The following is a 13,297-nucleotide window of genomic DNA, read 5'->3' on the forward strand; positions in this document are numbered from 1 at the left end:
ATAGCATTTTTGGTGGTCATCTGTTCATCATTTTTGCGGGCAATAGTTTAATGCTCGGAATCATTTCGGGCCGATAGCCTCCACATAGTACGTAATGAATGTCCGGCAGGCCCACACCTTTGTCTTCCGATTTATCGCATGTCGCTCCACCCTCGTTATACTACACATTACAATTAATTTTGAACTCTGATGTTTGATCTCCCACATTGGACGGACAATCGAAATCTTATATCATCACCAATCCTATGAAGCTAAGATTCATTTATACAGTGTAAACTGATCCAAACCAAATCCCGAAGGTTATAGATTTGATTTCGGAATCATTATTGTCAGTTTCTGATTTGAATTGTTGATTTTAGTTAAAAAAAAAATTAAAATGCTCTATCGAGATTTGAACCCAAACTTAAATCTAAAGTTCTAACAACTATATTATATATTCAATTTATGTTTATTTTATTTTTATATTTAATCGATTTAGAATCAAAATTATTGATTTTTTTTTATTTTTTTAAATCAGGAATCGAAATTATTGATTCTGATTTAATTTGAAACCAATAAATCGTCGCTAACCTTTATCGTGGTTTCAGAACCAAACCAAATTCAAAAAGTTTTGGTTCTAATTTCGGAATCATCATTTTTTGTTTCCAAACTAAAATCATCGATTTAATTTTAATTTAAAAAATTAAATTGCTCTATCAAGGTTTGAACCATGGTATGTAATTTCGAATGGTACCGTTCGGTACGAGTGATAGTCCGATAAAATAACGGAACGCGGACCGTTCGTTACCAGATGGATCGTGCTACAGTATTACGGTAATATACTGTAGCATTAACAATGATACAGTGGTACACTGTAACAATACTTCAGTGCTACAGCAACAGAAATAAGTTCAGTAAACCCTTATGTATCATTCGGTACGTCGGTACCATATAATACTGAACCTATCTCGAAACATCGATACGGTAGGATATTACAAATCTTGATTTGAATCAAAACTTTAAATTTAAAGTTGAGTCAAAATTAACTATGACAATGGACAAATTCTTCTATTTTAGTTTGTGACGAACTAAAATAGCAGTGCATGATTGCAGTAGGACAGATGGAAAAAATCTGCAGCACTGAGAAATAAAGAAATCCTCCACACGTTGTAGCATGTTAAGCAAAAGAAAATACAATTTGGATGTTCTAATAGAAAAGCATGACGATGGAAGAGCACGATGGCATATAAAAAGGAAAATTTGTCGATTATGATGATGCCTGACACTAATAAATAATAGGCGAGAGGGAGCCACTCCATGGTGACAGCAACTCACTAACCACATCACCATATGTTTTACTCATTCTAAATTGCGTGATGTCTGACAAAAGGGACAACCCATTCTTATGCTACAATTCACACAAACCTTCGTGCGTTGTCGAAAACTAATTAGAGCTTTGAATCTAAAATCAGCTGTTTATAAGATCACAAGGTTTCAACACTGAAAACAAATGACCAGTCGAGTTTTTGTCATCCAGTCTAATAGATCTACTGGTCCGATGGGGTGAGTAAAGTTCAGTTCTTAACTCAAAATAGTTTTACCTGTCCAATCTTATGCACCACCACAATCCAACTTCTCTCAGGACAAGACTCGTGAGACGATGATCTCACAGAGTTGTTCCCTTCACTCTCATAGGTTCGCTGGCATGCCCTGTCCTCCTCCCTGCAACCACCACAAGTCTCCGTCTTCTTCGACTGCCGTCTAATAAACATTAATGACAGGCCTTAAAATGTCCACCGACGATCCATCGGCAGAACCTTATCAAATTATAAGAGAGACATCAAAATTAGAATCAAAATCGATAAATTTTATGATTTCAAATCGAATCCGAACCAAAGGGATTCGATTTGATTTGATTTCGAATTGATTGAAATTAAAAAAAAAATGATGAATCCAATACAAAACCACAACCAGAACGAGAACTGGAATCATCTAAAATCCATATAGTTTCGATTTCATTTTTTTCACCGAACTGAAATCTTGATTAGGTCTACTTTTCAACACCTAAAATAGCAAAGAAAAAAAGACATAGCACCATGGGTAGAACATGTAAGAAAACCCAATCAACACCCATCACACTATCTCCTAAAATTCCCTACAGTGTCTTCACATAATTGGCACAGGCATTGATGAGGACAGCAAACTTAAAACGTGATGAACTACAAGACACTGCTGCACGCCTCGAGGAATCAAGGATTGAGAACCACAAGACACTGCTGTACGCCTCGAGGAATCAAGGATTAACAACACAAAGAGAGACAGCATGGTTCGGAGAGCAATTACCTGGAAGTAGAATATCAAGTATCACATAGACATACTTGGAAGACCACAGGGGAAGGACTGCTTATCAAGTATAACACTGATACTTGCCTGTGTAAAGTTCATTCACCGTGAGCCATACAAATCATATGAGAACGAACCTCGGTGAAAGTTTCCTGCAACAAGAGACTCTTTTGGTCCTTTGATAGCAACAAAGTAGACTAAAAGGTTCTGTACTACATTTCAACTGGGATCCAAGGCTAGGAAATTTCTAAGGGAAACCTTCCTGGTGTCTCATAAATGGGAGTTCGTTGGATTCTAAGGAAGATTCAAACACATTGATATTTGTTTTCATTTCAAGAAGAATGTTATTTATCTTTAATAAATAAAAAAGTTTTATTTGTAAATTAAAAAATATTTATTTATCTCTTGCACAAACTTCACGCTATTCTCATGTCTCTTATGATGATGCGATCGCAGTTGGTTATTCCCTTCAATAAATGAAGCACGACCCACCTATCCCCTTCCAAGATGGAAGCCAGTTACCTACCACCTACGCTCACATATTATATCAGATATACTATTGCAGCCTGCGCCAGGTAGAGTTGAGGATGGCACCATCCCGCCAAAAGCTTAAGGTGTTGGAGCAGTGGCGGGTTTCATCTCATCCGAGCTCGGCCACCCTGCCGTGCTCCCTTCCCTCGACCTTCTTCGACCTCGTCTTCTATTGCTTCCACCCGGTGCAACGCCTCCTCTTCTACGAGTCGACCAACCTCGAGACCGAGCTCCCTAAACTGAAGCACTCCTTAGCTCTCGCCCTCAGTTACTACTACCCTCTCGCCGGGAGCCTTACACGAGACTCCGAGGTGCAAAATCCCGAGCTCCTTTGCTCTCAATCTGACTTCGTTCCCCTCACGGTAGCCGTCAGTCGAGACGACTTCTACGAGCTCTCAGGAGACCATGCGCGGGACATGGCGAGGTTCCATCCTCTGGTGCCACCGCTGACCGCCTCCAGCGGAAGGCAGCCCGTGTTTGCAGTCCAAGTCACCATGTTCGCTGATGCCGGCGTCGCCATCGGGACCACCGTTCACCACGCCGTCGCCGATGGCTCTAGCTACACCAACTTCATGAAACTGTGGTCGTCGATACATCGGCTTGGGGAGCTTCCGGCGATTTCGACAGGGCTGCTCCCGTTTCTCGACCGTAGCGTCGTCCACGACCCAGCAGGGCTGCAAAGCATCTTCGTAAAGGATCTGCAATCGCTCAGAGGAGATCCAAGTCTCAATGCCTGGGACCTAACCGGCGTCCCTGATGTGAAGCTGGCCACTTTCGCTTTCAGCCGAGACACCCTCGATAAGCTGAGACGCTGGGCGACGTGCAAGAGGAAGGCGTCGGCCCAGGCGTCGCCGTACGCGTTGGCCTGCGGCCTCGTGTGGGCCGGCCTGGTCCGAGCGCGTGGCGACACGAACAGGAAGAAGGAGCATTTCGGCTTCGTGACCGGCTGCCGGGCACGGACGAATCCGCCCATTCCATCTAATTACTTTGGGAATTGCCTAGGTATCTGCCGCGTCGAGGCCGAGAGGAGCGAACTCGTCGGCGAAGACGGAGCGGCGGCCGCCGCGGACGCGATCTGGAAGGCGATCAAGAGCCTCGAGGAGGGCGCGTTCAGCGGGGCGGAGAACTGGATCAGGGATGTCCACGACTACGCGGCAAAGAAAGCCCTGACGGTAGCCGGGTCGCCGAAGCTGGGGATATACGACGTCGACTTCGGGTGGGGACGGCCGCGCAAGGTGGAGCTGGTGTCGATTGAGAGGACGGGGGCACTATCGCTGACGGAGAGCAGAGGGGAGAATGGCGGCATCGAGGTGGGACTGGCACTGCCGAAGCACGAGATGGATGGCTTTCTCTCTTACTTCGTTAGTAGCTTGTTGAATCTCTAATCATGCAAGCGGCATGCCTGAGAAGGTCATCTACGGTGGCTTCAAGGGCCGGCGACACTGCAACTACCGTCCGTCGTTCGTATTGCAGGATTAAGGCAGTAACTCATGTATCGTCTCAGACGAACAAGTGATTTTTTTTCCCTTTATGGGGAGGACATGGTAAGAGTCCATAATAACATCAATGCGGGTCCCGCGACGGTAAGTCCGTAGCTTTCAAAAAATAGCATCTTCTTTTCTATAGGGTAAAGGATTTCTTCTGATGGATCTTGAAATTGACTAAATTCAGTAGTTATTTAATTGGTCACGGATTTGGACTTACTGTCGAATTATAAATTGATCATGATTGAGTCCTAAAAATACTTTTTAGAATTATTATGCGTGGTCCATGAACTGCAACTGCAACGATACGAATCTGAATTACTCTTATAATTTATTAACCATAATATACGTTTACTTCTTAGTTATTTCAATTTCATTAAATTATCATTTTTTGTGCTCAAGCATGTATTCTTGATCGTTTTTGCACGGCCCAATTACTTTCTAAGTATTTGGCTCAAATTCCAACCATTTCTATTGAGAAAATGCTAACCGGATTAATTGATCATTCCAAAAATATCGGATTATGTAATTACTGATAGGCCGGCCTGATATAATAGGACACGCAATTATGGTTCTCAGTGTCTAAGTCAGTGAAAGACTTCACCGGGAATTCAATCAACTTAAATAGCAAGATCCTCTTTAAGCTGCGACCTTAATTGAGCTTAACTGACCAGCTTAATAAGAGCAAGTCTACAAAGACGTGACTGCTCGAGTCGTAATGGACCCGACACCAGTTAGATTGTACCTAATCAAGGACAACACAAAGTATCGAGTGTGTTGGTGCAAGTTAGACAAGCAGCATGGCTGTGTGCCTCCATTTTGTTAAAGTAGACATGAATCAATTATAAGTAGGACACAACCCATACAATAATTTCAATAAACTATGCATGAAATGTAACTAAAACCTAACCATAGTATGAAAAGGTCCCCTTAAAAAATCTACTGGTTGCACTAACTAAATAAAAGAAAATCTAATCTTGCACCGACGATTTTTCTTATAATGACTGAAAAAGAAGAACAAAATTATGTATACTCAACAGTTTTAGAAGTATCGTTTCTACGCCATTCATAGTGATTTAACTATAAATTGATTGTTTGCTGTTTCAATTGATAACAAGATGATAAGTAGAAGGAACTTAAAGAATCATCTACCAGAGAATGTTTTCTACAGAAATTGCATCATATCGTAACAGGCTAATAAGCAACTATTTGGAATAATTAATAATGAAAGATAGTAGAAAGCATCGAGCAGGAAATAATCAAATCATATAACCATTAGACAGTGGAAATCACCGTACCTGATTGGGAGTCAGGAACGGAGTCTAGGTAACTCGAAGTTACCAATTGCATCAGAACTTGCATATCTGAAGATTAGGTATACTGCTTTTGTCTTGAACGATGGTCCAAGTTACACCTGCGCATTTAAGGGTTTATTACTAGATTGCAGGCATTCTTGGTGGCTAGGTAAGAGTTTTTTTTTTTTTCTTTTAATTTGCTTTATATGAGACTTATTGAAAAGAGTGATTCTTTACCTCAAAAATTACCGAAGTTGAACACTCTAGCATTCAAAACAATCTTCATAATGATTCAACTCAGAGTCCTTTTACCTCTTCAAGATAAAAGAGGAGACAAACATTAGTCCCAACCTGGCAGTGGTAGATAAGAGTTGAAATTGAAATAACAATTCTGTCTCCGTAATCACCCTAGCATTCAAAACAATCAGTTCGATGTAATGTCAGATTTTGGCCATCGACATCGTTGACGAGAAGGTTGAAAAGTAATTAGTAGTCGGCAACTATTTTTCCATACTAATCCTTCAGGTTAGAAAAAGTAAAATTAAGGCAGTTTTGCGGCAGTATGAGACAGTTAAAACAGGATAAAACAGTGGAACCATGGTCACAGCACACACCACTAGGGCAATTTACAAGTCTGCAAGTTTTACATTTGCGGGTTTCTCTGTCCTCTCTCGTTCGTACAGAGGATCTCTTCTACCACAATCTACCATATGTTTTTCAGATAAAAAGTTCTATTTGCTTTGAAAATAAGTAGTTTTTCCTAAAGACTGAACTACATTTTCAGTCAATCTAACAATAGTTCAAATTTACAACAACAAAATGTATAATAAAATCATAAGTCCTAACTATTTAAGATTGACTATATGAATCTTTTGCCTCTATTAAGATTTATAGAAAGTCATATGTTTAATTAAGTTCAGAATACTTAAAATTTTATTTATAATTTTTATTAATTTTTTTTTTGTCTTTCATCATACCACTAATATTAATTAATTTCTTTTTTGACTACTACATTCGAACATCTCTTCATCACATGTCCATACCATCTTAAACAATTTTCTTTCATCTTATCCTCTATCGAAACGATATCTAGTTATTCACAAATAAAAACATTTATTTTCTATCTTTCATAGTAACTTCACATATTCATTTCAATATTTTCATCTCGACAACACAAACCTTTTGTATATGTTTTTTTTTAATTACCCAACACTCAAATCCGTAAAAGATTATTGATCTCACAACTATCTTATAAAATTTTCATCTAATCTCAAAAGTATTCGATGATTATATATGACTCTTGATACCTCTTGTCATTTTAATCATACTATTTTTACTTTATGAAAAATATCCTCATCGATCTTTTCATCTTATTGAATAATTTATCCAAGATACCTAAAATATTTACTTAAAAAAACTTATTTTTCATCCAAGTTAATTATATTCTCTTACCTATTTCTAGAACCACTAAAATTATATTTTATATATTCAGTATTAGTCCTACTTAATCTAAAACTTTTAGTTTCCAAGACTTGCCTCTATAACTCAAGTTTATAACTAATTCCACTTAGACTCTCATCAACTAAGACAATATCATTAGCAAATAACATATACCAGAAAGATATATTATGTAAGAGATAGTTCAAATCCATAATTTCCCCTAAATAACCAACAAATAATTAAATACTAGAGTCTTATATGGAATTAGATATTTTGTCCTTCAAATACATCCCAAAGTAAAACATAGAGTTAAGAGAAACATGAATCACCAAACATAAATTTTCTATTATAAGTTTGTTAAGCTTCTTAAAAAACTTCATATACAAGAAACCTCAGACTAAATAATTATGACAAGCATGTTACTCTTTTGCTAGCTGACATAGTTAGCTGCCATTGACGTGAAAACAAGAGTAGGTAATCCATGATATTGACTCCTTTGACTTCATCTCTAGGGCTCTTCCCAAAGGCCCCATTTTCATTCTTTATAATTTAGTGGATCTCGTATGTAAAAGGTTACGTAACATGATGGTTTGTCAGAAGATTGTTCAAACTCAAGTATGCCGTGAGCTATAACAGCATCATCTAAAAGATTGGAAGAAATATTGACTGTGACAATAAAATTTGGTATAGCATAAGTTTGCTCAGTAATACTACTATCAACCTTGATTCCAGTGCAAATTCATATTTGAACCTCCACAAAATTATAAAAGAAGGTAACTCCTCTAGAATTTGCAAATCAAAGCATTAAATTCATCTGAGCTCAATTCTCATCATTTTCTTGAATATAAACTTATCACTTATGCACTAAAAGCTATTCACAGAGAAATCAAGCAAGATAGGTTGTCCGTTTCTTTGATAAGAACGATTCACCACATCATTTCACCAACACTAACAAAGTAATTTCCTGAAATTTCTCTAGTATATTTATTAAGGATTTTAAGGACTAAGCACAAAATTAAATAAACATTTTTCAATGTTCCTAGAGAATTCACAGTTAGAAATCCATACTTAACTCCTAACAACTGCGTTTGCACCGGCAACATCCCACATTTTTTCGTATATCAAATAACATGGCATGCTAGTAAGATCTATCTGAGCATAGGGAGAAAAAAAATATCTAAGACTAGCAGCAAAACTCAGGCACGAGTGAATAGGAAATGCCACAGAAATTAATGACTCTTTATTCCTTTGTATCTATATCTAAGTGCACTTGCTCTTAAATGATGTGCCATTCTAGCTGGACTAGGTGATAAATCATGCACACACGACACAAACGGGGGATCGAACTTACCAATCCGTGGAGATCAACCAAGATGCTCTACTATACAGCTATCTGAACGGTAAATGCTATGTCGATAATCATCCATTTGGGAGAACAAAGTAGAACCCTTCTATAATTCCTTAACTGTCTACAGAAAATAAGCCCTATACACTATAATAAATATAATAGAAAATCCAGTATATTACCCTTTCTAACATTGCAACACAAAATGCCTCTCCCTCCTTCCGTGTAACAAATCCATCGGGAGATTACTCGACTATAATTTTTCTGAATCAGAGACAAATATATATAATCAAACTGCAAGAACACATCATAGTGCTGTAAAAACGATCGAGTAGCTTTTTCGACGAAGGATACATAAGACTTTCAAGAACTAAACAAATGAAAAGGGAAAAGAAAGGAGAGGATGAACCCTACCAAGCCAAATCTCCAAAGAACAATCCAAAAGACGATCGCGTCGGATGAAGGACTCTACACGGCACAAAATCCTCCGATCGAGTAACCCTAACCCAAATCTGAAGCCATGGGAGAAAGCAAGAGGAGGAAGAATGGGAACTTTCGGGCTTTGCTCCCAAATACTTTGGCGGTGCGCGAGGCTTTCGAATCCGGAAGCTACATAACAGAGCCGGGACATGTGTTTTGCACGTGACATGGTCCTACCACGTCAACCCTTCTTTAAAATAAAAAGAAATAAAAAAATTGATTTAAACCCTTTCACTTTGAAGTAAAAGAAAAGAAGCGAAAAGAATGAAGGAAGGCCTATCTAAAGGCTCAACCTATAATAGCTCAAAAACAATGACTAGTACGAAGTAAAATATAACTTAATATTGTAGACATACGAAACTGTGTAAAAAAGTAATTCAATTTTTATAATATAATATATGATCAATATATTTGAAATCAAGATTAAATCACGCTATGCCAAACCTAGAACAAGTGGGGTAACAAACGAGCGAGTTGGATTTCCACTTGTATGATGTGGTTGATTCTGTAAGGCTGAGTCAGCATCTCAGTTGGCAAAATGCTGAGGAAGACAGTTTGTGTTAGGGATCAGAGCTGTGTATGGAAGGCGTAGGAAGAGATACAAACTAATTGACGATAGGATGATAACAAGTTTCCAGCCCAACAAATGAAGAACCGGATTCTGTCAAGTAGCGACAATTCAGCAGTAGGATTCCTACATGGAACGTAGCTACTTGTGAACTCGAAGAACAATGCTTGACTTTACATAGCCTTCTCGAAAGAGTGTTGGAAAAATCTCAGCCAAATCAGTCTCTCGAGTTGAATGCAAACGGGTGGGTACGGTCGGATTGTGAAATGGGCCCACCTATGTCGGATTGTAATGGTCCATCAACTTCTTCGCCCCGCGCGGCGGTCATCTGCTTCGACCATACAAATTAAGGATCGTGATTTTGCCACGTTGGATGAGAAATAGCCTGGGGACCAAACTTTTGGTATCATCTGCTGGTCGGCCCCACGCGGCTGCCAGGGAAGACCGCGGAGTCAAAATCAGACGAGTGAGAAAATGACATCAAGACCAGTCAACGATAAAAAAAAATACAAGTCTTGCGACAGCAAAACACTGTTTCCGTCGTATGAGCTGCAATCGTGGAGAATAAATTAAAATGAAAAGCAAAAAGAATAAAAATATGATGCATGTGAATTGCTACGAGTGATCAAAAAGCATGTCAAATAATAATGATTTTATGCTTTCAAGAGTCCCTTTTGCATTCCACTCGAGCGACACGTCTCATCCAAATCACATTGTTTGCATATTTTCTTTCGGCGAGAGGAAAGAGGAAGCGATTGACGTAAGATATCACAACCATTTCAATGTATCACAATAAAAAATAACTGTAAGAAGTATCTCCATAACTTGGTGTTGACCACATGATATGGGTTATGTGTGTTTTCAGCAAAGACGCGTCGGGGTGGAAGAAGTTAATGTGCATGATTTAGGTTATATTTGTTTGTTTTGAGAGAGAGAGAGATGGCGGTAAAGCAGGTGAGAATGGATGCGGAGGGGCTGTCCCCACTCCATGGACCCACCTGCTCGGGTTGGCAGAGTTGACTTGACTGTGTGAAGCACTGCTTATTAACAGGGAGAGACACACACACACCTCTCGCCCCTCCCGCTGTTCTCAGAGCCTACCTCGCCTTTTCTTCTAGACCTCCCTGCTCGGCTTCTCCTTCCTGTGACCAAGCTCTGGTCTCCCTCTTCTCCTCCTTTCTCTTCTTATAGAGCAGGTACGACAACGTTATCTACATCTGCGTTGTAGCAGTAAGTAGCTGTGTAGCCTTAACGATTGCTTTGTTCTACTTGCAGTTGCACAAGCAGCGGGAAGTGTGCTGCAACAATGGCCAGAGGTCAGCTCCAAGTGCTCGGGGCACTCGACCTTGCCAAGACGCAGTTGTATCACTTCACGGCCATCGTCATTGCTGGCATGGGCTTCTTCACCGACGCCTACGATCTCTTCTGCATCTCCCTCGTCACGAAGCTCCTTGGCCGCATCTATTACTTCGACCCCAACTCGAAATCGCCCGGGACGCTCCCGCCCAACGTGTCCGCTGCCGTCACCGGCGTGGCTTTCTGTGGTACCCTCTCTGGCCAGCTCTTCTTCGGGTGGCTCGGCGACAAGCTCGGCCGCAAGAAGGTGTATGGCATGACGCTCATGCTCATGGTCATCTGCTCCATCGCGTCCGGTCTCTCCTTCGGTCACACTGCCAAGGGTGTCATTGCCACCCTCTGCTTCTTCCGCTTCTGGCTCGGCTTTGGCATCGGCGGCGATTACCCGCTCTCCGCCACCATCATGTCGGAGTACGCCAACAAGAAGACCCGTGGCGCCTTCATCGCAGCCGTCTTCGCTATGCAGGGCTTCGGCATCCTCACAGGCGGCATCGTCGCCATCATCATCTCCGCCGCCTTCAAGGGACGCTTCGACTCGCCGGCCTACAAGGACGACCCAGCCGGCTCCACCGTCCCGGAGGCCGACTACATCTGGCGCACAATTCTCATGCTGGGCGCCCTCCCGGCTGCCTTGACCTACTACTGGCGGATGAAGATGCCGGAGACCGCGCGGTACACTGCTCTTGTTGCCAAGAACGCGAAACAGGCGGCCTCCGACATGTCGAAGGTACTCCAGGTGGATATCGCCGAGGAGCAAGAGAAGGTCGAGCAGATGACCATGAAGGAGGCCAACAACTTCGGCCTCTTCTCCAGAGAGTTCGCCCGCCGCCACGGCATCCACCTCGTCGGCACCACCACCACGTGGTTCCTCCTCGACATCGCCTTCTACAGCCAGAACCTGTTCCAGAAGGACATCTTCACCTCCATCGGGTGGTTACCGGACGCGAAAACCATGAACGCTATCGAAGAGGTGTTCCGGATCGCTCGGGCGCAGACCCTCATCGCCCTCTGCGGCACCGTGCCAGGATACTGGTTCACCGTGGCCTTAATCGACACCGTGGGCCGGTTCGCCATCCAGCTCATGGGTTTCTTCTTCATGACCGTCTTCATGCTCGGCCTTGCCATCCCCTACCACCACTGGACGACCAAGGGCAACCACATCGGCTTCGTCATCATGTACGGCTTAACCTTCTTCTTCGCCAACTTCGGGCCCAACAGCACCACTTTCATCGTCCCGGCGGAGATCTTCCCCGCACGGCTGCGGTCCACCTGCCACGGCATCTCGGCGGCCGCGGGCAAGGCCGGGGCCATCGTGGGCGCCTTCGGGTTCCTCTACGCGGCTCAGAGCAAGGACGCCGACAAGAGGGACAAGGGCTACCCGGCCGGCATCGGCGTCCGAAACGCGCTCTTCGTGCTTGCGGCGTCCAATCTTCTGGGCCTGATCTTTACCTTCTTAGTGCCTGAATCGAAGGGCAAGTCACTCGAGGAAATCTCTGGCGAGAACGAAGACGAGGACCAGATAGACTCCGCTGCTGTTTACAACAGGACGGTCCCTGTTTAGGATTAGCTTCCGTCATACTCTATCCTCTCATCGGTTGGTAATGTAATATTAATGGATACCTAATTAGCCGAACAGTAGTCGTTACCTCTTCTCGGTGTAATAAGATATGAAACCATAGGTGGATGTATGAAGTGCACTTCGGAGTAATAGGAGCAGTTACCGTTCTTGTCTGCAACCATGAGTGAGACATATCAGTGAGAAAACAGTAGGAGGAAGACTGGTTCGTAAGACTTTTCCTATCCTCCTCACTACCACCATACGACGCAGGCAACTTAGTTGTTAATGTCCATGACAATGTAGACAATTGGTAGTGAAGACATTGACTTCAAAACGTCGATGTTGGAGTGGGTCCATGCACGAAGAAATATGTCAGGCATACGTAACATGTTTACCAAATGGACCACTAGATCTTTTGGTCGTCCATTAGCCAACCACCACAAGCATAGCCAGTAGGATAATAACAGCAGAAAATTGATTGAGAAAAGAAAATTTGTGTGTTTGACGAACACCGCGAGTTCTGAAGTCAATCATTCTAGAAGTTATGTGGCTACCAAGACTTTTCTAATGAACTGTGCTTCTGTGGACATTTTTGGTGTGCGAAGATTAGTCTTTGGCGTGGCACGAACTAAAAGAACGACCTCCCATCTTCGGTCTGCATAAGATGAGGTTGACGACGCAAAATTACAAAGGAAGGGAACTACTGGGTAGCTTCATGCACAATGTGTTTCAAGAACACTCGTCATTCAAACCATTCTTAAAGAATAAAGATTATTGCGTAGTTCTTGTTTCATAGCAGACATGCATTCTAGATTCACGCAGCTTCTTATTTTTATTCATGATCGTTGTGTTAACATTTAAAGCTATTTTTTAAAACTTTAGATGGTTAATTTTTTTTTGCCATTGAGCCCATAGGTG

The 13,297-nt window shown here is 41.9% G+C and overlaps 2 protein-coding genes and 1 long non-coding RNA gene across 4 annotated transcripts; 2 read left to right on the plus strand and 1 right to left on the minus strand.

Annotated features, from left to right (window-relative positions):
- Positions 1 to 1,398: 1,398 nt before the first annotated feature.
- Positions 1,399 to 9,012, minus strand: LOC108952669 (uncharacterized). Of its 2 annotated transcripts, none has more exons than XR_010512247.1 (4): positions 8,832 to 9,011; positions 5,870 to 5,946; positions 5,636 to 5,751; positions 1,399 to 1,796 (listed from the first exon to the last, which is right to left on the minus strand). It is a non-coding gene; the product is annotated as an uncharacterized LOC108952669 (long non-coding RNA). The 2 variants fall into 2 exon arrangements; XR_010512248.1 differs by lacking the exon at positions 1,399 to 1,796 and adding an exon at positions 1,968 to 2,474 and having other exon boundaries at positions 8,832 to 9,012.
- LOC135670465 (phenolic glucoside malonyltransferase 2-like) lies at positions 2,784 to 4,542 on the plus strand. Its single transcript, XM_065178658.1, has one exon. It carries the CDS (start codon positions 2,799 to 2,801, stop codon positions 4,236 to 4,238), a length of 1,440 nt encoding a protein of 479 aa, XP_065034730.1. The 5' UTR covers positions 2,784 to 2,798; the 3' UTR covers positions 4,239 to 4,542.
- Positions 9,013 to 10,437: 1,425 nt separating the features above from the next.
- Positions 10,438 to 12,557, plus strand: LOC135670496 (probable inorganic phosphate transporter 1-8). The gene is made up of 2 exons (XM_065178660.1): positions 10,438 to 10,661; positions 10,741 to 12,557. The coding sequence occupies exon 2, from the start codon at positions 10,772 to 10,774 to the stop codon at positions 12,380 to 12,382; it is 1,611 nt and encodes a 536-aa protein (XP_065034732.1). The 5' UTR covers positions 10,438 to 10,661; positions 10,741 to 10,771; the 3' UTR covers positions 12,383 to 12,557.
- Positions 12,558 to 13,297: the final 740 nt, after the last annotated feature.

Source organism: Musa acuminata, chromosome BXJ1-4, assembly GCF_036884655.1.
Source record: "Musa acuminata AAA Group cultivar baxijiao chromosome BXJ1-4, Cavendish_Baxijiao_AAA, whole genome shotgun sequence".
NCBI lineage: Eukaryota > Viridiplantae > Streptophyta > Magnoliopsida > Zingiberales > Musaceae > Musa > Musa acuminata.

Bases quoted from the DNA above. Each gene is read 5' to 3' on its own strand.
- LOC135670465 (XM_065178658.1), top strand. From the start codon at position 2,799: ATGAAGCACGACCCACCTATCCCCTTCCAAGATGGAAGCCAGTTACCT.
- LOC135670496 (XM_065178660.1), top strand. From the start codon at position 10,772: ATGGCCAGAGGTCAGCTCCAAGTGCTCGGGGCACTCGACCTTGCCAAG.